The sequence below is a fragment of the Sminthopsis crassicaudata genome, chromosome 1, assembly GCF_048593235.1.
Source record: "Sminthopsis crassicaudata isolate SCR6 chromosome 1, ASM4859323v1, whole genome shotgun sequence".
In the NCBI taxonomy this organism is placed as follows: Eukaryota; Metazoa; Chordata; class Mammalia; order Dasyuromorphia; family Dasyuridae; genus Sminthopsis; species Sminthopsis crassicaudata.
In genome coordinates, this window is record NC_133617.1 from 729,652,929 (window position 1) to 729,679,141 (window position 26,213).

The 26,213-nt window shown below is 38.3% G+C and overlaps 1 protein-coding gene across 18 annotated transcripts in view; it reads left to right on the top strand.

Moving 5' to 3' along the window:
• The window catches only part of MAGI1 (membrane associated guanylate kinase, WW and PDZ domain containing 1), a 696,381-nt gene that overhangs the window by 540,643 nt on the left and 129,525 nt on the right, over positions 1-26,213 (top strand). For all 18 annotated transcript variants that reach the window (XM_074284174.1, XM_074284160.1, XM_074284171.1 and 15 more), the window contains exon 3: positions 7,726-7,845. In XM_074284174.1, the coding sequence (XP_074140275.1) occupies positions 7,726-7,845 (120 nt within the window). The remainder of the gene's footprint in view (positions 1-7,725; positions 7,846-26,213) is intronic.

Genomic DNA, 26,213 nt, shown 5'->3' on the forward strand with positions numbered 1-26,213 from the left:
CAAGGTAATTGAGGTGATTCTGACTTCTCCAAGTTCCATTTGCAATAATGTGAGATGGCAATAAGCAAGAATCTGATTAATTTAACAGCAGGCTGTTGATGGCTTATTACCGTGTTAATCTGAGGTCCTGGTAGAATGGTAAGGTGATAAAGAGCCTTGGATTCACATATTAACAATCTGGCCATAAGGTCCTTCAGACTTTCACTTATGGCTTACTCAGCATAGAATGACTTGTGGGTAGAGTAATCAAATGATAATAGAAACAATTTCAGGCGGGATCCTGAATGGGCAGCTTTTTCCCATCCACCAGTAAGCTTTCTCTCGCATCCATATGTGGTCCGTCTTAGGGTAATGTCTGTAACATAGGGCGCAAATAATGCTGGGGATTGCCCAGTAGAGTTTGACAGCAAACAAGGTCACTTTGTGCCTTTTCCTCCACTTGGATCTCTTCTAACCAAATGAATTCAGAGTTTATGAACCTTAAAGTGTACACAAGGAGCAAGTAACCGCTCACCCCTGACCCTTTTGACCTTTTCTGACATTATTAATTCAGACCCAGCTTCATAGGAGGCCAGAGCTCGAATTATTTAGTTGAATTACTGTCGAATGAAAGCAAGATTGGTATTTATCCAATTCTTCAGAAGCTCTGTTTTCATTGTACTCTCCCTACACAAAGCCCATTCACAACTCCACCTTACATTAGTAATGTCTTCATCCTCATCCTCATCCTCAATATCATACCTGATGATGGATATTAAGGCTTACCAATTTGTTTGAAGTCCACCTGAACCTCATCTAAGAGTAAACAGAGTGCTGGTCTTTGCAGACTAGAGGCCCAGGTTCAAGTGTTGCCCTTGAAAGATTGTTATAGTAGAAAAGGGAACTGCATTTGGGGTCTAAGACCTTGAATTCCATTTCTAATTCTGCCACATGGACTCCAATGGGAGGCATCCTTTCCCAACATGGTGGAAGCTTTTTAGTCCTGGCCTTCAAAAACTTGGGATCACCTCCAGGTCACACTTTGGCATCAGGAAAATGCTTCATAGTTTGGGAGCTCTCTGAAATCATCCAGTCCAAGCTCCTTATTCTAAAGTTGAGAAAACTGAATTTCACAAGGTTTATGGTCATGCTGTTGGATATGGATTTCATACCTTGAGATTTATTTCAGTGCAACCATGGTACCAAACTAAGTGGAATTTTCTTCTGAATTTGAGCAGCTTATTTTAAAGAATCACGTGTAAAAATAACCATTGTCTCTCTTTCTCTTTTACCCCATATACTGGGCTCTTTATTAGCTCCTAATGATAGGCAGAGGAGTGGATGGTGAACTTTATCATTAGTTTCCTGACTTAACCATGACCTTTGGCAGGGATTTTTAAAAATCTCATTTGAGCTAACAATTCTGGACTTGGGATACAAAGAGTTGGTTAATGTTCAAGGCAAAATATCCAGTAGAACTCAGTTTTTTTCAAGAGCACATTTGTCATTTCCCATCAGAAATACCCTTCAGATAGAAAAATCTTGAAGCAAGTTATATGGGAGATTTCTGCCTCTTATATTTCCTATCTCTGTAATTTTGACTAAGTCCCTGGATCCCAGTTTCCTCATCTCTTAAAAAACAAAAACAAAACAAAACAAAAAAACAAAAAGAGGGTTGAACTATATGACTTCTGGGATTCCTCTGAGCCCTAGATCGATTAATGATGCTATATAAGAAAGCTTTTAAGCATAAACTGAAGAGAAATGAAGAGAGTGAACCAATTACCAAATAAGTACAACTGGACCTATTGTTAATTTTTTGTGAGTATTGTGGAAGCCTCGAAGTATTTAAGAGCACCACATTCAACACAGAATGAAATGTGTTAAAAAAAAAAAAAAAAAAAAAAAAAGGCTATTCTTTGAAAATCTGATTTCTCTTCCTTAATGTATTTGATTTAATCACGGCAGATCTCTCCGTACTGTGTGATATTTTTATGCCTGTGTTTATCAGCTAAGAGCTCCAGGATATCAGTGGCCAAATCTCTAGCTAAACTAGTTGAAGGCTGCGGTGGTATTGTATAAAATCTCCATTTGTAAGAGGCTGGTGATTTTTAATGCTGTGTCCCTGAGAAGAGAAATAGAATTTGTTTTACTTCTCCTTTCTGTCAGGAAGTAACCCTTCTGGCTTTGTTGTAAGTGTGGTTTGTAATAATTGTACACATCCCAGATGGCTCGTGAAAGCCCTTTGAAATGCCATCTGCCAGGCGTGTGTCCAGCCGGCAGCTTGTCATTCTGCTATAAGAAAAGAGAAGGCGGGCCTTCTCTCCCCTTTCCCTCCTTATCGTCTCATTGAATGAAGCTTGGTGACATTGGTTCAGACTGAAGGCGGTTTTCTCAGAGGATAACAGAACAAACATCTGAGAGTAATCCTTTTGCAAGACAACAACATGGGAAGCTCTTGCCTGGGTAATAAGCCCTGGAGTTGTTGGGGTGGTTCCTTCCCTTCTTCCCACCCCCAGCTCATGGTCAGAATGCCAGCAGGGAGAAAAATGTTAGCCCTGGTTTTTCTTTCCTCCTTTAAAAGGATTAAGAGCATTGACTATTCTCTGGGCAGACAACTAGCTCATCCTTAATTATTCCATGGAATGCTTTCTTTGTCTTTCCATTCACAGTTTTATTTTTATACATTTCTTTTCTTTATATTGACAGATTCTGTTTTCATACAACAGACTCTTTCCAATCAACACCCAAACAACCCTCCTTTCCGAAGGACATTTTTCAGAAAGGAGTTAAACAAAACTGTCTAATGGCATAATTACGACTGATTTCTACTTTTGTAATTTACCACTGATATCATGTGACAGTTTCTACTTTTCTAACTTATCAATTTGTTAATAGAAACATGTGTCAAGTGGGGTATTTCGCTTCTAAAGAATGGTACCCAGGTGGATCAATGGATCTGGCCCTGCCATTCTTGGGAAAATTAAAGCAAATCAAAACAAGATTAAGTCTTATCATGATGCTGAGGAATGAACTCTGGCTCCGGAATCAGCCCTGGGTTCAAATCCCATCTCTAATGTTTCGTCATCTAGAAGAAGTTGAGTTAATCACGTTTGCTGCCACTGTGAAATGAGGGAATTAGTCTAGATGGACTTTAAGGCAAAGATAAGAGATCTGTGGTCCTTCACAATACAAACACAATAATAAATAATACTATTAGCTGTCATCTCACTGCCAGGTTTTTTTTTTTTAATTAATACTTTTTTATTATATATATATTTTTTATAATATTATCCCTTGTATTCATTTTTCCAAATTATCCCCCCCTCCCTCTATTCCCTCCCCCCGATGACAGGCAATCCCATACATTTTACATGTGTTACAATATAGTCTAGATACAATACATGTGTGTGAATATCATTTTCTTGTTGCACAATAAACATTAGATTCCGAAGGTACATGCATCACTGCCAGGTTTTTAAGGCTGTAAAATACTTCATCATGATTTGCCTTCTTTTACAGATGAAGAGCCAGAGTTCAGGGCAGTTATATAACTTATCTACCAGTTTTATACACCTTGTAAGTATCTAAGGGGCAGCTAGGTGATTCATTGCATAGAGCACTGCACCAGTTAGAAGGACCTGAATTCAAATCCAGCTTCAGACACTTATTAGATGTGTGACCTTGTACTTGTCATTTCATCCTGTTTGCCTCAGTTTCCTCAGCTGTAAAATGAACTGGAGAAGGAAATGGCAAACCACTCCAGTACCTCTGCCCCAAAAACCCAAATGAGGCCATGAAGAGTCCAGTGTGACTCACTAACTGAACAGCAAGTAACTGCCTAAGGAAAGATGTCAACTAGAACCTTCTTAATTCCTAAACCTAGCACTCTCTGTACTAAGCTGCCTTTCTAGTAATAGCTGACATTTAGCTTTTCACTCACAGTGACATAAAGTCTTACGGTTTGCAAAGCATTTGACATACATCATTTCACTTGATCCTTACAACCACTCTCAGAGGATTATACACTTAGAGCTAGAGGGGATCTTGGAAAGCCTGTAGTCCAAGTTTCCATTTTACAGCTGAGGAAACTGAGACTCCTAAAGGTGACCCTATGGTTTGTAAGAAGTTAAATCTCTGAGTCTAGATTGTTCCTGTATCATGCTGTCCTAAAAGACAATGGAAGAACAACAGCAGCAGCAGCAGCAGCAGCAGCAGCAATAGGATATATTATAAAATGTTACTAATTATGTGATTGGTTATATAATATGATGATGATGATGATGATTAATTCTGTGAAGAAAAAGACTCCTATCATCCCCACTTTCCATGAGGAAATAGGTTTAAGGATAATTAAATGAATTGTCTCTAATATGAACTAGTAAGTACCTAAGAAAGAAGTTGAACTCGGGTCTTCCTAATTCTTAGTCCCTCAGAGGAGAGAGTTATTGGCCTTCATATGCTACCTGAATATTTCCTAAATGCTTTACTTTATTCAGTGGATTGAGAACTGATTTTGAAGTAAGAGGAATTACATCTGCTAATTACTGGCTGTGGGCAAGCTATTTAGGTTCACCATATCCAAATCATCCTGATTCCGGGACTGGTACTCTAATCCCAGGGCCACCTATCTGCCCTTTCTTCTGTTTATTTTTGTTGTTTTTTTAAAATAATTCATCCCATGAAGTCAGGAGAACCATGAAGTCTGGTCTCAGACACTTAACACTTCGCTGTGTGACCCTAGGCAAGTCTCTTAACCCCAATTGCCTCAGCAAAAGAAATAAAGTAAAAATAAAATAATCATCAATGCACTTTTTATCCATCCCTCATTTTTATTAATGTCATTTTCATGAATCCCATTTTTCCCACTGAACCACTCTTGCCCCCAGAGAAAAGGCCTGCCTTTGTATCAAAGAAGTATAATTATACAAAACAGATCAATCCATTGACCTTGTCTTGAAGAGGTATGTCTTACACTCTCCTATTCCATCACTTCATCACCAGGGTAGGAAGCACATAGCAATCTTCGGGAGTCACGTTTGGTTGTTCCATTGAATCTGGTTCATAAGACTTTGACAGTCGTTTTCTTTTCTGATTTTGTTTACACTGTGTAACTCGTCCTCTTGTTCTTTCTGATTCACTCAGCTTCAATTCAAGCAAGTCTTCCCTTTCAGATTTCTCTGAATCTAACCTGATGTCATTGCTTATGGTACAATAGTAACTCAGATCACATTTTGTTCAGTCATTTTCTAGCTCACAGGTCCCTACCTTTTTCTAATTCTTTGCTACAACATAAAGTCCTGTTTTTGATATTTTTGTACATACCATTACTTTCCCCTCTTTCTTTGATCTCTTTTTTGTAAATATTATTCATTTCTTTTATGTTTGGAGAGAAGTTTTTAAAATCAGTAACAGTCACATAGCTCTTTAAAGTTTACAGAGCACATCTATTCAAGTGGAATAGTAGCCTTGTTTCTGATGATTCTTTGTTTATTCTCATTGATTTGAATGTGGTGTAAAAAGAATTCTGTAGCAGATGTTGGAATACCTGCATCCCAGTATGGACCCTAACACCATCTATTGGTAACCTGAAGTAGGCCCCTTTGATGAGAAGCTTATAACATAGATAACAAAGGAGTACTGGACTTGAAGCTAACTGGTCACTATGATTTCAGGCATCAATTAATCTCCTTGTGCTTCAGTCTGCTGATCTGTAAAGAAAATAAACATTTATTAAATATCTACTTCTTTCCATCTACTGTACTAAATGCTTTTCAAATATTTATTTATTGTAATCATTTTACAATGGGAAAAACCTCAGATGGAGGTTGTGTCTTGTTTAGAGTCACAGAGTTAAGAATTCTGTATGGCTGAGGTGAAGTAGTGGAATTGGTCATGTGATTTAATAGTAAATTAATAATATTTAATAGTAAATTAATTTTTAATAGTAAATTGAGACGCTAATAGGGTAGGAAATGCTTAAGACTCCTAATTAAGAATTTGAGAGGAGAACAATGAGCTACAAATTGAATTCTTTACACAAGGAAGGAGGATAATCTTGGGACTGGAACTTAACAGTGCTAGGATCTGAACAGGGTCAATAGGTTTGTCAGATGATCTTCATAGGAGGAAAGGATGCTAAAAGATGGCAGCAGAGGATGTGACATTGCAGAGCAAGGAATATTCCAGCTCCCTCTTTTTAAGACCAGTGTATTTGGGGGGAGAAGAAGGGTAAATAAAAGGACCAAGCCTGTGTTACAGAGGATGCCCAAGGATGTCATTGGAGGTGGTAAATAACAAAAGGGAGACAAGCTCTTCCCAAGTGATTCCCAATCTGGTGCTTACAGTGGGAGGTGGGGACTAGTGTAAAGGTCTTTCTGACAGTGTCAGTCTCAATTTTTCTAAAAGAAGTATAGAATTCTTGAGGGAAGATCCATTCCCTTGATGACCTCTCTGATAGATACAGGATACAATGAGATAATGCACGTAGAGTTCAGCACATGGACTGGCACATAGCAAGTGCTTAATAAATTTGTGTTGGCTTTCCCTTCCCATCCCCACAGGGTAGACAACATTTAAGGGACTTTGCATTAATCTTTTTTTCCCTTTTTCAATGTATCAGACATAAACACACAGTCCGTTCTTTAGAATCTCAGTATGAAAGTTATTTCTAAGAACATGGTTGGAATTTGTCTAAAGGATTTTGTTTCTCAGCTCAGGACCTTAGGTGAATGGCTTTTAAATGCAGCTTAAAAGCTTCTTATCTCTAGATGAGAGGAAATGCTACATTTGGTATCCAGAGAAAAGAAAAGCTTGGCTCCTGAGAGGAGATTGGTTTTGGAGAAAAAAATGTCATGTTCAGTTCTGGTTAGCCTTCATATTTAGATTCTTCATCCCTAAAATGTTTTCTTTACAATCATAATGTTAACTTTTTCTGTGGGTCTGTTAGGCATCCCAGCAGAGACTCTCAGAACAACATTTCTCTGTATCACACAGTTTTGCATTCAGTCTTTGTTCAATATTCTTAAATCCAATCAATCAAGGATTTATTGAGCACATTCTATAGGCCAGATAGTGTTGAATGTTAGAGTTACAGTATAGGTCCTGTCCTCAAGGAGTTTCTGTTTTGAAGGGCCTGCTGCCTTGTACCAAGTGTTGAAAGTGGATTTGAACAGACTTTTATTGTTCAAAGAGATAAAAATGTAAAATTTTTAGGTCATGAGCTGGTGAGTTGTTTCTGGATATTGCCAAGAGTTAAAAAAGCTGATGTTCTCTATTTTGTTTATGCCTAAATCTACTGTTTCTCTTTGTCTCTCTCTGTCTGTCCCTGTCTCTGTCTTTGTTTCTAGTTTTCAATTTTGGTTATGTCTAAATTTACTGTCTTTCTCTCTCTCTCTCTCTCTCTCTCTCTCTCTCTCTCTCTCTCTCTCTCTCTCTCTCTCTCTCTCTCTCTCTCTCTCTCTCTCTCTCCTTGTCTTTCTCTCTGTCTGTCCCTGTCTGTCTTGTTCTCTTCATATTGGTACATTTTAGCAACATCCAAAGCACTATGGCTGTCTAAGCTTTTCAGCATCATGACCTTAGGAAGTAGAAGCTGTGTGGTGGTGATGGCAGGGGAAGGGAGAGCTATGATGCTGAATGTAAGTGGCTATCTTGGGAGGTCTCCATGTTGGGGCTAGAGTTTGGGATTGGTAGCTTTCCCTTTTGAGTTGAATGACATCATTTTATGCTTTGGTTTTTCTGTTACAGGCACAACTCGGCCTCCACGAGAAGGAGAAGTGCCTGGGGTGGATTATAATTTTCTGACAGTCAAGGAGTTCCTGGATCTTGAGCAGAGTGGGACTCTCTTGGAAGTTGGTACATATGAAGGTAAGGTGATCTGCTAAGGGGTGGAAGCATACTGGGCTCAATGATTCCTCAAAATGACTTGCTTCTCAAACCTTTTCTTTATCTATTTTGCTCTGAAAATTTCTTAGAAGTAACAATACTACATTTATGCACCCAAACTGACTTTGCATAGAAGTCCCTTGTATTTCAAAGTTCATGATAGCTCTATTGTCTAGGAATCTGAATTCCATGTCTATTCTCCATTTCTTTTTCCAACTGAACTTGGAGAGCAATAATAAAGGGACATGATTGTGATTTGCCATTTTTTTATCACCTGATTAGCACGGGGCAGATTAGCCCATGGAAGATTAGACCATGGGAGGAGGAATGTGAACGCATATTTACATATACATATATAAATATATTGTATAGATACAAATATGTGTGTGTGTGTTATTTGAACAGTATCTCTCTGTGATTAATGAATTAGTGGTTCGTGTTGGTGCCCACACACTTCTGTTCTAAAAATGATAGTTCCTTTAGCTGATCTTATTAACTTACTAGCCTCATTAAACAGCAAGGGGTAGGTGGAAGGAAAATCTCATTTACAGAAAGCTTTGATGAGAAACCAAGTGAAGCCAAATCATCCCCCAGGTGTGGAATAAAACTGGAAGCAGGACAACAAACAGATGAGAAAATGGAACAATTCTGCTAAGACTTATCACAAAGTATTTTTTTCTGACATTAATAGTGGTCATACTATATTTGGACTCAAATGCTGATGAATGTCCCTGATGAATGGGGAATTACAAATGAAACAAGAATCTCAAAATAAATGCTGTTAAGACCAGGCTATCTGTATTCAGAAGAGATCTATGTTGGAGGCAATAACTTTTCGAGTAGTGAGGAATCCTTTTTTAATATAGCTGAATAAGGGAATTGCAATAAATGCTTGTGGAGGAAAAAAAAAAAAAAAACAAAAACATCATGGCTACTGAAATCATTGACTGCTCAATCAGTCAATAAACATTTATTAACCCAGGAATTGAGCTAAGTACTGGGGATGCAAAAAGGCAAAAGACATCAGAGCTCCTTGCCCTCAAGGAGCTTACAATCATTAGATTGTATAATATGAAAATAAACATACCCAAAGCAAGCTATATATAAGAGATATAGATAGATTAGATATATAGATAGATAGATAGATATAGATATAGATATATAGATACACACACACATTTATGATAAATAATGGTGGGAAGGCTTGGGAATTAAGCAGCATGGGAAAAGGCTTACTGGAGAAGTTAGAGCTTAATGGAAGCCAGGAAGGTCATTAGTTGGAGTACTGTGGGGAGAGTGTTCCAGGCCTGGGGGTCAGAGCTGAGAGATGGAGTACCTTGTTTGTGGAACAGCTAGAAGGCCAGTGTCCCTGGGTCACAGAATACTACTAACCCATATATGTCATTTCCCAAATTTGTCTACAAAGCCTTGGGGACTACAGTCTACAGATGATCCCAGGGCAACTTTGCTAAACATCTGAGAAGAGAACAGATAGACTTTGGCTAACGATATTCTTTAGAGAACAATCTCTTTAAAGTCACTCAATTTACAGAAAGGATCAGATTATGTAATGTCTTGTTGAGTTGATCGTTTCTTTTCTATAAAAAAGCATTTGATTGTTAGATCAAAATTTCACCTTAAAGGAGCTCATCTGACAAGGCCTTTCTTTTAGGAAGGAGGCCAGATTCATTAAAATTGATCCCCTCTTTTGTTCCTCTTCCATTCTAAACTAGTTCATTGTCCATATTCTAGGTCTTTGTAAAGAATGGTGGAGTGTAAAGAATTCTGAATTTAGAACCAGGGGACTTGGATTCAAATCCACTTTGTCTATAATTACCTGTGTGCCATTGGACTTGTCACTCTTGCCCTATTCTCTGGGTCTAGTTTCTTCATATAAAAAATGAATGGGTTGAATTGGATAAGGTCCCTTCCAGCTCAAAATGTATATGTTCCTATGTATCATCAATGGACCAAATTACAGCCCCCCCCCCATTCTCAGATTCTCCTAAATGAGTTCAACAAAATTGCTCTAATTAGCTTCCCAGAAAAGCTAATGGATAAAGAAAGCTTTGGTGTGTGTACCATGATATGCCATTAGGACCAAGTCTGTCAGTGAATATATCTAGGATAGATATTATGTACTGAGAATGAACTTGGCTCAGATTTAGATAAGATGAGAATAGACTCAGTAGCATTAGGAAAACATCAGGTTTTTTTGGTGTTTTTTAGTGATCCTGAGGTTTATTTCTTTAATAACTCACATTCTTTTTGGTGATTAACATGATTGCAAATCATGGAATACCAGGGTGTGAAGAATTAGGTTGAAGGTCCCCTGTTGGATAATTATAGACATGATGAGTATGAATAGACTTTGCTTATTACTAATGAAGCAATGTTCACCAAAAGTGGTATAAAGAATCATCTCAGAGACACGTAATTGAAAGAGGATGGAGGGGAAGTCTCTTAAAAAGAGGGAGCCTATAGGTTCCATTGACATCCATGTGAAGTCAAAAAAAAATTAGGACTCCAAGCGTATAAAGTGGGAATCCATGGAAGAGTTATAAAAGAATATGATCAAGGACCACATGACATTGGAATATAAACATGTTATGAAGTGTATCTTCGTCAGGAATACTCATCCATATACAGTGATATCACATCATCCAGATATCTACCACCGGACAATTTGGACATTTTAATTGAAGGATTGATTTTAGAAATAAGACTCGATGTAAGTATGAGTTATCCCTTTGTAGAGTTCAATACCTATATAATGCGCTAATTGCTCCTATTTAAAAATGTGGTCATCTACTCTCTAACAATCCCATGATCCTTCTAATTTGGATCTCAGTGAAAAATAAATGCATCTGAATGCCAGTTGTCTACTTCTTGATCATTAATGGACGTTGGTCTTTGATTGAATTTAGACAATTCCTTCTTTGTCATCCTGTAAGTATATCCTCCCAGACACAAGAACAAGTATTGACTTTTTGGTGTGAGACTATTAACAACAGACTAGAGGGTTGTCTCATAAAGAAGTTTGTCCTAGGATAGCTAAAGCAAACATGGGCAAAACATGGGGCAAAAGAAGGAAAAGAATGGATCGTGAGTACTGAGGAGGTATTTCTGCCTCTTACCCTCTCAGACACAATCTCAGCAAATAATCACTATATTTGGGAAGAAAGAAATAGGTTCCCCTTGGTTAGCAAAAAGAAGTGAAATTTACCCAAATCTAAGCATCATGCCCACCTTAGCGGCTTACCACTGGGGCCAGACAAAGGATGGAAAAAACTCCACCAACCTGCCTTGTGCCAATTGTATAGTTTGGGTCTTCCACATTATTTTAGTCCTTTTAGCGTGTCCTGGACTTGAAATCCCTCAAAGAGAAGCTCTCCATGTTAGAGTCTTTTGACTGACATCAATGGCTTCTGCCTTGAGCGAGACTGGAAGCTAAGCGTCTTGGATTCTCATGATGTAAAATAAACCTGAATGAGAATACCCAGAAACAATGTGCATCAAGCACCTGGCATAAAATAATACGGAAGCTTTTTTTCAAAACAAAGACTTGTTGGATAACGCGACATAATTATATTTTCTGAGACTGTTGTATGCTAATGCGTTTCAGATTCTTGTAGTTATGTTTGTTTTGGCTTGTCGAGGTAATAAGCCTTTTCCTGTGCAAGGTTGAGTCAATGTCATTTTTTTTTTTTTTTTTTTTTTTGTCTGCTGCTGACTACATAATGTTCCAGTTTTGGGTCTTTGAGTCAAGTGCTTTTCCTAAGTATTAAGCATATTTTATGTCTGTTACAGGCTGAAGCAAAGCTTTGAATTGGGGAGGTTAGCCTGAAAAGGGACCCCTGTGTTCAGTAATTGGGTTTTTATTTCATATCAGAGCCAGTCTTTGGAATGATACTAGGCCAGGTAATCCTAAAGGGCATTTCTGGAGGAGCTTTGGCTTGTATTGCCTGATTTCACTATTTCTTAAAAGCATCTGATTTTGGGGGGAGAGGGGAGTTGGGGGGTTCCTGTCTCCTCTTTTCTCCTTTGGAGAATAGCATGCTATAGTGGTTGTTGTCATGGGGACATTCAAATCTGTCCTCTGAGGTTTACTATCCTTATGACCCTCAGGTACTGCTTTTAGAATCTCTGGATCTCAGTTTCCTCATCTGTAAACCAGAAATAGTAAGACCTACCTGCATTGCCAGGATTTTGAGAGGCTCCCTTGAGATAATAGATGCAAAAGGCTTTGGAAACCTAAGAGAATTAGATTTCGTGTGCTTTGTTTTTATGCTGAACTCAACAAATACTATATAAAATTGACACAGTAAAATAGAAAAAGGATTGTATACAGAACCAGCGTTCCATTTTATACACCTTAGTTTTTTAGGTATATAATAAATTCAACCTGGAGCTTTCAAAGCTGATCTGCTTGTCTGTACTTCTTTGTGACTTTCTTAGTTCTTAGAAAATGATTTGGAATGAACTTTTTAAAATTCATTGCTATAGTGAGTTCTGGGTAAAGAAATTCCCTCTAATAATACACATCAGTATGTCCTCTGCAGCTGAGTTGTAGTAAGTCTCCTCAGGCACTGAGAAGTCCACTGACTTCCCCAAAGTCACACTGGCCATAGGAGTCAGTGGTGAGACTGGAACCTAGAACTTGGTGACTCTGAGACGGTTCTGTCTTCACAGTATTCAGCTATATTTACTTTGCCTTCTTCCCTTGCTTATCTTTATAAATCTTAATTTTACTCTGGCTTCACTAGCAACATAGGCCTAGGCCTGATGTTCTAAAGCAGTGGTCCTCAAACTTTTTAAATAGGGGCCAGTTCACAGGCCCTCAGACTGTTGGAGGGCGGGACTATAGTAAAAACAGAAACCCACACTCTGTCTCCGCCCCTCAGCCCATTTGCCATAACCCGGTGGGCCACATCAACCTCCTCAGGGGGCCACATCTTGCCAGTGGGCCATAGTTTGAGAACCCCTGTTCTAAGGCTTTGATGGAGAAATGACAGCTCTAGGTGATTCTTTGGGATCTTTCTGTATTGTACAGATGAGAAAACTGAAGTTCAGAGTGGCTCACACATTCACAGAGATGGCATTTGGACCAAGCTCTGTTCCCTGATTCCAGTTGAATTCTCTTTCCACGGCATCACAACTAGTTTCTTCACTGTAGGCCTTCAAGATCAGCTGAACCATGTCCTTTTCCTTAGCTCCTGATTCTTTTTATTCTTTCTTGCTGAGAGGAGACAGGCTTCTGGGTCTCTTAGCTTTGAAGCAGTGGAGGGAGAAGAGGGAATTTGTTGGGAATGAGTTAGACCTTTTTACAAATGACTGTGGGTAGATGAGACTATGCATTTGAAAAACCCTTCCCTGCTCTGTGGAGGCTCCCAGGCTGCATGGTGTTTCTGGTGGGGATCTTTTTTTTAGAACTAAACTATTCAAAGATAAAATGTGTTTCCTTCTGGAAGGGCTTTATCCCTCATTTTGATGGAAACAGGAAGAAAGGAGGAATGTAAAAATCCCCCCCCCCCCACCCCAGATTCCCTTTCTAGTAGAGGAATTCCCATTTTTTATTATGGAAGACTTAGCCAGTTATTCTGCATCCTGTAACTAGGATACTTGGAGAGATGTTCCTTGACAGACTGGTTACCCCCCTGAAGCAATAAGTCCTGCTGGCAAGACCAGGAGGGATCAGTGGGGCCTGCTTGGTGTATATTGATAATGAAGCAGCCAGCTGACAAATATCACTCAACCTGCTTCTGCCTTCCTCACATGAATGCACTTATCTCTATACCATCCTACAAAGAGATTCTTCATGCATTTGTTTTAGAAATAGAACTGCCCTTAAATGCTATGCCCCTAAAGGCATATTCTCCATCCTCGCCCACCCAAATGAGATTTCATCAGTTTAGGGGACTTCTAGCATGGGACACACCTCTCATTGTGTAGATTGGTAATTTGCCCCATGGAGTTGCCTAAGGCAGTGAACAGAGAGATTTGCCTGCAGTCATATACTAATATATGCCAGAGGCACAATGTATACTCCAGTGTTTTTTCATTAATGTCATCAGGTTTGCTTGCCCCAATCACAATGTCTGTCCCAGATTATGTGCTTAACTACTCATTGATTAATTCCAGACTCCATGACTGGCCCTTTCTCCAATGGGCCACATTGTCCCATCAGCAGTGGCATCTCACCTAGGGCCCTAGGAGATATGTGCAGGATCTCCACTTAGACTCATTTCATGCCATCATAGATTTAAAGCTGGCAAACACCTCTGAGATCATCGCACTTAATTTTTTTTTTTTTGTCTCATATTCCTTGAGTAAACTGGAGAAAACAAAGGACCCCTTCTCAGAATATTTTTTTAATTTAGTAGCTTTTTTATTTTCCCAAATACATACAAAGACATTCTTCAACCTTCACCTTTGCAAAGCCTCGTGTTCCAAATATTTTCCCTCCCTCCACTCACCCTCTTTTATAGACAGTAAGCAACCCAATATAAATTAAACATGTGCAATTTTGTCCTATAACTGCTTGTCATATTTGTCTATGCTGAGTAAGAAAAATCGGATCAAAAGTGGAAAAAAAAAAACACGAGAAAGAAAAAAAAAACACAAAAACAAACAAAAAAGGTGAAAATACTGTTTTGTCCACAACCGTATTCTCTCTCTGGATGCAGATGGCTCTTTCCATCACAAGACTATTGGAATTGCCTTGAATCACTTCATTGTTGAAAAGAGCCATGTCAATCAAAATTGATCTTCGTATAATCTTGTTGCTATGTAGTGTTGTTCTGGTTCTACTCACTTCACTTAGCATCAGTTCATCTGAGTCTTTCCAGGCCTTTCTGAAATCAATCTGCTTGTTATTTCTTATATAACAATAATACAGAATACTCTTTTTAAGAATAAAATCAAGTGCATAGGTTTACAAAGTCAAATCAGAAAGCATTCATTAAGCTCCTTCAGTTAACCAGATACTGTGCCTTTAAGCACAAAGAATATTAAAAAAAAAAACAAAAACAAACAAAAAAAAAGACTTTTTAAAAAGTCTCTATTTTCAAGGAGTTCACAGTCTAATGAGGGAGGCAACATGTAACCAATTATGTGCAAGCAAAATATATAGGATACAGTGGAGTTAATTTAAGAAGGAAGACGTTAAAATAAAGAGGATTTAGAAAGATTTCTTGCAGAAAGTAGAACTTTAGCTAAGGCTTGATGGAAAGTAAAGCAAAAGAAACCCATTATATTGGAATACAGTTATCCAAAAAAATGAAAATTTATGGGACCCCATTACAACTTTTATGACAGTTTCACAGAGGCTTTACAGCGGTTCCATGGCTACCCAATTTGAGTGTCAAAACCAGGATTTGAAACCAGATCCTCTCATTCTAAATCTAATACTTTTTCAGTAAAAGGTTGATGAGTGAAGAGAGAATGATGGGACTTGGGCAGATGATTTAGAGTGGGAAGTAAGAGAGACGTATAAAAGGAGAAAGATTCATCCATCTCCTAGCTAGATATTCCTGACCAGCCTGATCTCAGGGCTCATGGGGAAAAACTAGAACAAGAAGGATTTCCAATATTTTCTTGACTGTTAGAGTCTTAACAACCTGCCAGCTTCCTTGGTAAGTTATTCCACCATGATATTAGAAACATCACGAAACGAGGAATAGAAAGTGATCTCTTATCCCAGAAGGAACTTTTCTCAGTATTTTTATCTTTTCTAGATAGCAGCTGATACTGTGAATCTTATACAGTAGCTCCTGTATCTTTTCAAAGAGCCACTTACTAATATTGAATCACAGATCCTGGGTTCAAATCCTAACTTCTAAGTTCCTTACTTCAGTTTTATCATTTATCATACTTAGAGGTTGGATTTATTGGACTTCAATCCTTTTTAGCACAAATCTATGATCCTATAAGATCATAATTATAATAATACACTGTAAATACAAATAAATACAAATAAAAACAAAATCATTAAATTCAAGAGAGGGCTTTAGAAATTAGGAACCCTTATCTATTATCTATCCATTGCATGAGGATCAGGGGGGTCAAACAAATTTTAAGCTCCACAAGTTCATCTAAGAAGCAGCATTTAAAACCAGATCTTTCTAACTCCAAGATGAGATTAAGAATGTTCTTGTATCGGTTTCTTATTAATACTATTTACAATTAATCAGTTTTGTTCTATAACTGTTTAAGTCATGGTTCTTATTCCTGAACTTACTTCAGAGTTCAGCTGATTTGTAATGGATTAAGTTTAAAAATCCAGCTTTCCTGTCTTGGGGAATTTAACTGACCTTGGAGAATGTGTGTGACCAGAAAGGGAGTTTGACCCTGATATCTTGACTCCAGAAAGCTATCCTTCAGGGGTGCTGGGTTTGTTGTCCAAAAGCCTAAGGCACTCTTTCTTTCTTTGTTTCTTTCTCTTTCTTTCTTTCTTTCTTTCTTTCTTTCTTTCTTTCTTTCTTTCTTTCTTTCTTTCTTTCTTTCTTTCTTTCTTTCTTTCTTTCTTTCTTTCTTTCTTTCTTTCTTTCTTTCTTTTCTTTCTTTTTTATTAATTTTATAATTATAATATTTTTGACAGTACATATGTATAGGTAATTTTTTACAACATTATCCCTTGTACTTCCTTCTGTTCCAAATTTTTCTCCTCCTTCCCTCCACCCCCTCCCCTAGATGGCAGGCATTCACATACATATTAAATATGTTATAGTATATCCTAGGCATGTACGATATATATGTGCAGAACTGAATTTTGTTGTTGTTGTTGTTCTAAGCCACTATTTCACACCTGGATTCAAACAAAGAGGACTTCTTAGTCTCACACAAGAAAAAAGGAGATTGTTGATAGCCCCCCTTACTAAATTTCCAACCAATCATCTTGTTCCTTGTGTCTCAACTCTTTAACCAATCATGTACCTTTAATCTCATGATATCATCCACTCTGTTCTTTTCTTTGTTCTGTTCTCCCTAAAACCACTAATCCTTTTGCTCTGGGTCTTTGGCTTTAATAGAGGCAAGCCACTGACCCATTTATTAAAGGTGCAATGTTTTTGCTAATAAACATTATCTTGCTAGGAGATCTGCCCCAATTTATCTTGAGTTAAGCTGAATATGAGCAAAGCCAACTTTTTTATTTTGTGTTTTTGTACCCCTTGGAGCCAATTCAAAGCTTCATAGATCTTGATGGAATTGACCTTGGTATCAATGACCCTCCCCACTGATTCCCCATCTGATTCTCCTTTCTTTTCTTGAATAGACTTTTACCATCTCACTGACCAGTTCCTCCCTCCAGTTTCTGGCCCTGAGTTTGGAGATCAGATTCCCCAGCCTCTTATCATTACATTAGTATGGGCAAAGATGGAAGCATCAGAGCAGGAATTCAGTCTTGGACCCACCCTCGGGCATCCATTTTAGACTCTAGACTCTTCTAGTCAGAGAGGGAGGTGAGATTTTTCCATTTCCTTCAGCATAGGGTTTTCCTTCAAAGACAGATTATTAGAGTGCTCTAATTTAATTGTTTGCATTTAGTTTTACACAATTACAATCATAGCCATATGGTGAGGGAGATGCAAAAAAACATGAGGGAGTCTCCTAACAGTGGTTAAATGAGAGGCCTTGGATGCTGCCCACATTGTGCCCCGCTCAGGCTGGTATTCTGGAGTTGTCATAGCTCGGAGCTCTGGAATGGCCTGGCCATGGTAAGCAGATCCTCCTCAGATCATCCGTGCCGCCAGGAAGCAGACATTGGGACTCAAAAGATGTGTTCCTTCTGCACTAAGGACCTCACTAAGAAACTTGATGAACACCTGAGTTGGAAAATATCCCCAATATTGTCCAATTTCTCTTGTAAATAAATGCAAGCCATTAATATTAAGTACAGATAAATTCCTAGGGGAGGGCTACACCCTGAAAGTCCTCTTTTATTTCTTATAAATGACTGAAAAGCAGCATTCAAGTTATTGATTTTTATTTTTTTTTTGGTCAGTCAGCAAGCGTTTTATTAAGTGCTTACTATGTATCTGGCACTGTAATAAGCACTGGAGATAAAATAAAGAAAAAAAAAAAAGGTAAAAGCAGAGATGCCATCAAAGAGCTCACCTACAATAATGTCACGGATAACATCTAAACACAGGGCAAATGGGAGGTGATCTCAGGGGCAATGCACTAGCATGGAGGGGCACTTGCAGAAAATGGGATTCCAGTCTGCCTTGAAGAAAACTATGGAAGCTGGGAGGCAGAAGTGAGGAGCGAGAACTTTCTAGACATGGAACATGGCTGGGGAAAGTGGACCGAGTTGGGAGATGCAGTATCATCTGCAAGGAGTCCTACATCACTTTTTTGATACTTCTAAGGGAGTGAAATATAAATGGACTGGAAAGCTAAGAATGGGGAGGTTGTAAAAGATTTTAAAACCCAAATGAGATTTTTAATTTAACCCTGGATTTTTTTGAGTAGATTACTTTGGCAGGTATGAATGGAAAAAAGGGACTGGGATCAAGAGAGTTGAGGCTGAGAAACTAATCAAAGAAAAAAAACAAACAAACAAACAACTTTTTCCTGCTGTCTTTTCTTCTTATAGCCCCAAAGTCTTTTTGGCAGTGACTCCTTAGCTACCCAGGTACTTAAACATGCATCACAAGGTGGTTGTAGATCCAAGTTCTGGGGAGCCAGGGAATTCCCACTAAGGGTGACCAGGCTAGCAAGCTGGTAGCCCTGAATGCAAATTTCCTAGTGGATACTTGCCATGTGACCAAGACCGGTTTGCCTAGAGTACTTTCTATCATTTACCTGTAAAATGAGCATAAAAATACATAGAACATTAATCCTAACCCTAAATCTGACTCCGGCCCTCCACAAGGCTGTTGGAAGGTTCAGATGAGCTAATGTTTGCAAAATTTGTTGCAGTCCTAAGCCCTGTACACATATCAGCTATTATTATTTAAGAAACCATTTCTTTTTACATCTTGCTGGTAAAATATATAACTAATCTAATCTCAGTTTCTCATCTGGGAAACAGATAATGACAAAGGTAGCACCTCTTTGCTGCATGGGGCTATTGAATTGTTGCATGGGAACGGATGTGAAAAATTTTAAAAAGCTTCATTAGTATGCATTTAAGAGGGCTCAGGCTAGGGCTAGGCCCCAGTGCTGTTATTTCCTTGCTATAAGGACCCCCTAGGTGAGGAAAATCCCTCTCCTGATGCACATTGCTACCTTATTTCAATTTATAGGAATAAAAAATTGCCCTGAGCTCTGAGTGATTGGGGTCACATAGCCAGAACGGGTGAAAGGGAGGATTTGAATTCAGGTTTCCCTGGCTTTCTGCCCACTCTAATACATCAAAAAGGAAAAGATTCTAAATCCCATTCCCTTCTCTTTTCTCTTAGACATCAGGTCTTCCTTCTTCTTTCCACCAGGCTGTATTTCCCATTCTGTATTGCCATGCCATGCTCTGAGGATTGGGGCTTCTCCTTCCTTTTGCATGCACCCAATCCCAGGGACCACTGATAACTCAGGCTGAAGCTTGCCTTTTGTTTTCGTGCATGTTAATTCCCAGAAAGATAGCCCCATAGCATCATGGGACACATCCTCCCCCCTCATTCCCACAAGCATCAAATACCAAGTTTCCAAAGGGGAGCCACGCTTGGACTAATCAGCGTGTCCCCAAACTCTTAAGATTTTAGAGCTTAAAATTATACTTTAGAAAACTTTGGAGACACTGAGTAATATATGGCTAACTTTGGGAGGGGATATTTTGAGGAGGGGAAGGGATGTAGAGCATTTGTGAAGAAGTTTGATTAGAGGAAGAAAATGAGCTGGGAATGTGAAATTAAAAAATGAAAGTATTTATGGACTTAAAAACTCACTAATTAAAAGCTAAAAGGGACCTTAGGGGTCATCAAATCCTACTCCCTCATTTTATAGATAAGAAAACTTACCTATACATTTCCCAGAGAGACTAAATGATTTCTTCACGTTCCCAATACTAACAAGTATATGAGACAGGATTATAAGGCTTCCTAATGTCAAGTCCAGAACTCTTGTCTACTAAGCCATCTAGCTCTCTCTCAAATTCACTTTGTTTCAATTTCATTTTTACAGTTCAGACGTGAAATTTTTGTGATTTCATCTGTGTAAGGAGCTCCCAGTGTAGAAATTCTCTTTACAAATGCAGATACCTCTCTGTTATACCATAGAGTACCTAGCCTTTTGTGGATCAGAAACAGGTTTGAATCTTGGTTTTCCTGATTCAGAAGCTAACTTCTCTCTCTTATTTCATGTTGCCTTTCTTTAGTTCAACATTAAAAACAGTTTCATGGGATTAGTACACTGGGGAAAGGCCACATTAGGCTTTTGTTTTCCTTTTTTTCTGAAGTGGATAAAGAACTTTGCTTCCTCATCTCAGGACAGTTCCTTTGTAGGATATGAAGAGTAGTAGAAAAAGGGGGCCCAGCTTTTGGATTTCTGCTGGCCCTTCAAGGCCCAGAGGCGGGTGGGAATTCTGCTCGTCGCAGTTCAGTTCTATACAATAAACATTTATCCAATTTCTGATATGTGTGACAAGCATTGAGCACAGACATATAAATTCTTAGAGACTTAGGGTGAGTGACTGGCAATAATAGACTCAAGGAAAGGATGGGGGAACAAGGAAAAAGTATTTGTTAACTGCCTAGTAGGTGCCAGGCCTGGTGCTAAGTACATTAATTCACAGAATCTCATTTCATCTTCACAATAGGTAGGTATTATTATGATCCCCATTTTGCAGAGGAGGAAACTGAGGCAGCTAGACAAAGTTATGATCTGCCCACTTGCTGAGATCAGATTCCAACTTAGGTCTTCTGGAGCTCTATCCACTGAATCACCTAGCTGCCTCTGATAATTAAAGATTAGATAAATATCAAGTAAAGTGATCTGAGGCAGCTAGACAAAGTTGTGATCTGCCCACTTGCTGAGATCAGATTCCAACTTAGGTCTTCTGGAGCTCTATCCACTGAATCACCTAGCTGCCTCTGATAATTAAAGATTAGATAAATATCAAGTAAAGTGATAGCAGGTGGGAGGAGTGCTCATTTTTCAATTTGCCAAGCATTCATTAAGAGAGCTAATCTGTCCTGCATACACCATTGCCATTTTCAGGGTGGAGGTCACCCCACCTTTAAGAACTCTAGAAACAGGAGGGGAAATAAATTGTATATTCTTAGAAAAGGCTTTTTTTCAGGATAATATGTATTATATATATGTAATATATATATATGGTTTTTTTTAAGCATCTTTTTTTTTTTTTAATTTTCACAAGTTTTCTGTCCCTCTTTTAACCAGATCACAAATTCCACTACATCCAAAGGGCTGCCTTTGATGACATCTGCTGTTTTTGTACTTTTCGTGGCTTCTGCATCACTCGTCTATTTGGTCTTAATGTACTCATGAAAGCTTTTCTATATGAGAAACAACAGTATAGGGTTTTATGTAGTTATTTGGTCTCTAAAAATTATTCCTCCCACCCAAGCCAATCTAACAAGCATTCATTAGTTGTTTAGTAAGTAATTCTGGTGCTGTCTACCTGATTTACCCAGCTGCACCCCAGTAAGCCATCTCTGCAGGTGGCGAGGAAGGGGATGTCCCTTCCAAACATTCTGCGGAAGAATACAACAATTTGCCCCGGCAGCTATACAGGCAGGCTTGGAGCTTGGTTAGTCATTGAAGAAATCACCAAGATCATCTGCTCCATCCCAGATCATTGCCAGGCATCCTGACTTTTATCTTGCTACCAGACAACAGTGACTGGAAAGAGAGAATGAGACTGATGGTTCCATGTAACTCTGCCTTCCTTAAATCTGATTAATGTCCCATGATGTCTTTGAACCTCTTCAAAAAAAGGACAAATAATAATTACGTGTGTCCTAACTACTTGGCATAAGGCTATGAGATAAAAATGAAAATAATCCTTGAGGAAATTATATTTCACTTACTGGTTTACCCCCATACAGTAAGCCTCATGTAATTAATTATGACCTTAATATTTTATCTGAGTAATCTTTAAAATGGGCATAATAGCACATACTTTATGGGATGATTGTGAGGCTAAACGAGATAATCCATATAAACACGGTGCACAATAGCTGTTATTAATATTATTGTCTCATTTTCTTGACTTTATCCAAGGATACTAATTTCTTGTACCTCAGGGGATTGATGGTTCCCATTAATATTCTTCACCAGTTCATTGGATAGCAATTTCATCTGTCCTGCAGGTTGAATAACCTGTGAATTAAGCTAAGTAAATAGCATAATAATGTTATTTTGTACTTAACCCTCTTCAAAGGGAAATGATTATTTTCAGGTTTAATATGGACCCGCTTCAGGCTACCAAACCATATAATGGATCTCTTTGCTAGAATGCACTTTCTCATATAACACACAGGGGTGTGTAAATGCTATCAAGGTTCTGATGGTTTCATTGAATGTTGTTATTCCTTTGGATCAAAGTTGCATGTAGGAGTCAGTGAGGAGATTTCTGGCCAATTAACCAATGAAATGAATTAATCAGAGATCCCAATAGGTACCCGATTGAGGTTCCAGAAATCAGCATGTATTTTTATGAATAGGGTAATCAGGTATAAAATCATACATTATAGTTATAAAGATTCAAATCTAGCTGAAGTTCAGGATCACTCTTGTGCCAATCTTCAAACCTTTTGCAAGGAATTTAAATTAATTAGCAATGTCATGATTTGCTGGTAGAGGCACTGGTAACCCCCTTTCTTTACTAAATATGGGATTTGGGGATAAATGGAAGGCTGGAATATCATCTGCTGGCCTTTATTTTTCTTGATGTCTTGATGTTTCATCTGACACTATTTCGTACTATTAATGAATGCTGGGGCCTCTTGGTTCACCTTTCACTTCTCTGAGTGTGCTTCTGAGTTTCCTTTGCTGGATCATCTAGAACAGAACCTACAAGATAGACCAGACTTTAGAAAAAAGATCTGGGAGTTTTGGTGAACTACATGCTCAATAGAGGTCTTTAGTATTCTGTGCAAGCAAAAGAATTTTCAGGAACAAGGGGATCTGTGCTCCATTCTTGTCAAACCTTATCTGCTGTATTTGTGCTCAGTTCTTGGTACCTTTTACCTTAGCACTAATTGAACTAGAGAAAAAGCCATTTATAATGCTATAGAGCCTGGAATCCTTCCTTGTTCTGTGGGGATTGTTGAAAGAATTGAGGTGTTTAACTTTCAGAATAACAATAATTACCCCAACAACTATCATTTTTACAGAGTTTATTATAAGCCAGGATCTGTGCTAAGCACTTTACAAATGATCATTTATGTGAAGAGAAGACCAAGAACAATGGGATACATATGCAGGAAGAACATCTTGATTTTGTCTGTCTGGTTCCAGAGGACAGAAGCAGAAGCCATGAGTAGAAGTTGCAAAGGGATCAGTTGAGACTTGATGACAAAAAAAAAAAAAATCTTCCTGATGATGAAAGCTGTTCAAAAGCAGAGTGGGCTGCCTGGAGAGTTCATCAATCCCCCACCTTTGCAAGTCTTCAGAATGGCAACTGGATAATAATAGCTCTAAGTTCGATATTCTCAGATGTAATGTGAACTCCTCTGTTTGGCATTGTTATCTGGCACTGTGCAGTTCTAGGTTCATCAGACTTTATTGTCCTACCAGCCCTCCACAAAAAGATGGAAAAATTGTCCTTACACACACACACACACACACACACACACACACACACACACACACACACACTCCATCCCACTCCTGCCATCTTAGTTCCGGTACTTTTTCATTGTCTGGCCCCCATGCCTGAAATACATCATCTTTTCATCTGTGCCTTTCTAAAGCCCATGTTTTCTTCAGGATCTAGCCCAATCATCACTTTCTACATGAAGCCTTTCCTGCTCCCTTTAGAGAGAGTGCCCCATTTTCTCCCCAATTTGTCTTGTATTTCTTTTGTACATAATTACTCTTTATTATTAATTTCCAAGAGAAGGTGAGCTCTTGGGGGAGGGTAAGGAATATGTCATTTTAAAAATAAGTTCCTGCCATTTAACAGGTACTTAATAAATGCTTATTGATGATTGAGTGATTCTCTGTTCCCTGTGGCCTCCAAGTGAATCCTATAGATTTCAAGATCAGGGACAAATACCTCTTTTTGTCACACAATCACACATTCTTAGAGGCTGCAAGGGCTTCTGATGCTACCCAATTCGAGTCCCACCTAATGGAAATCATGCCTTTACAATATTATTAATCTATGAATTTTTGTGTAGGGATTGTTTGGGGAGAGGAAGAAGAGATACAATCTTCCTATGTCATCCATCCCATGTTTGGATAGTTCAAAGTGTTAAGAAATACATAGCTTCACAGGCTGAAGAATTTATTTTCCAATCTATTTCTTTCCTTTTTATTCTTTGTATTCATTGTTCTTTGTGTAAAACATCTTCAGTTTTAAATGATCAATTCAGTTTATTCTCCTTTAATTTCTAAAATGTTTCTACCGTTTCATAATTGTTATGTACAGAATGACTTTTTATGTGTCTTAAAAATAACAGCATCAACAACCACATAGACACACATTTAGATCACTGATCCATTTAGAATTCATTACGCTGCATGGAATGAGATGGAGATGTAATCTCATTTTTCTCCGTGCTTGAGTATATAGTGACAAGATATAGTAATGATGAGAGACTCAGATTATCTGAGCACCTTCAAAAGTGTTTTCTTATTCCCTATTCAGAAAAGGTCAACAGCTAGGTGACCCAATGGATAAAATATTTGGCCTAGAATCAGGAAACCTCATCTTCCTGGGTTCAAATCTGGCCTCAGGCACTTACTAACTGTGTGACCCTGAAGAAAGTTACTTTTCCTTGTTTGCCTCAGTTTCCCCATCAGTTAAATGAGTTAGAAAAGGAAATGACAAGTCTCTCCAGAATTTTTGACAAGAAAAATCCAAATAGAGTCACAAAGATCCAGACATGACTGAAAAATGACTCAATAAACACCTAAAGGAGGTTATTCAACACTTTATTGATTTGCCTTATTGATGATTTCATCTTTTAAATGGTAGAAGAACCGTCAAGGGAAACTTCAATTTGGAATTGTGCCTCTCAGGAGAAATTAGTTTCTGGAGTTGAAAATGCTGGGGATCTTGGGAAGAATTGCTAACTGCCTCTTAGAATTACTGATAGAGCTTTTCATTTATGAATTATTAGTCTGAACCCTCGTGTCCGATCAAATTTCACTTCAAAGCCAATACTGAGGCCCACGAATTTTATGTACAATAGCTAGTGTGATATACCCATTCTGAAACATACATTAGTAATTACATGAGGGAATCGATTAATGGTTTCAAGAAACTGTAGTTTGCCAAGTTGAAGTCCTAATTAATTATTTTTTTGTGAATCAAAGCACATGCTTACTTGATTTTTATTTAAGGCTTAAGAATCTCCTTTCAAAGTCCATGGTGCTTGTGCTTCTTTAACTTCTAGTCCCTTGATCGTGGTGGTTGGGTTCCTCATTACCTTGAGAAAATGAGGCAGTGGACCCCAAAGGCATATCATAAGAAGATGAAGTATTAAAAAATTCCAGTGATGCAGAACAGAGCAAGAGTTCATAGATTTTTTTTTTTTTTTTTAAAGAAACCTTAGATGTCATTGAACACAATTCCCTCTTTTTCCATATCAGTGAATTGAGGCTCAGACAGAATAAGTGGCTTGCCTAGGGTCAAGCAGCTAGTACCACTTTGAGACGAGATTCAAACCCATCTCCCTGACAGCAAGTCCAACCCTCTCTCTCCAGCCACATTGGGAGCTTTGTGGAAAAGCACATGGATTGGAGCTAGAAACAAAGATATAAGAATTGAAGACATGCTGACGAGTATGAAGATTGTCAGGAATTTTTAAGTGAGCTCTTGTGACCTTGGATGTGAAAGTTTAAAAAATGGTTGCGTGCATTAGATACACAGAAAAGGATGTTTCAAACTTTAGAACTTTAAGCCTGCACTAGGAATTTTGGTACACTCCATATAATGCATAAGATGTGCCTTTCTAATTGCCTCTTCAGTATCCTTATGCCACCTACTCATGGCTCCAGATTAATTTTGGTCTTGTTTTATTACTGTTATCGGTGAGAAGTAATGGGTAAGTCATACTCTAGAATGCCCCTGTTCAGTTGGAAAGAGTAGATACCCATTGATTGGGAAATGACTAAACAAATTGTGATGAGTGAATGTATGGAATAGAAATGCATCCAAGGAAATGATGGGTCTGAAAAATACAGAGATGCACAGGAAGACCGAGAGCTGATGGAAAATG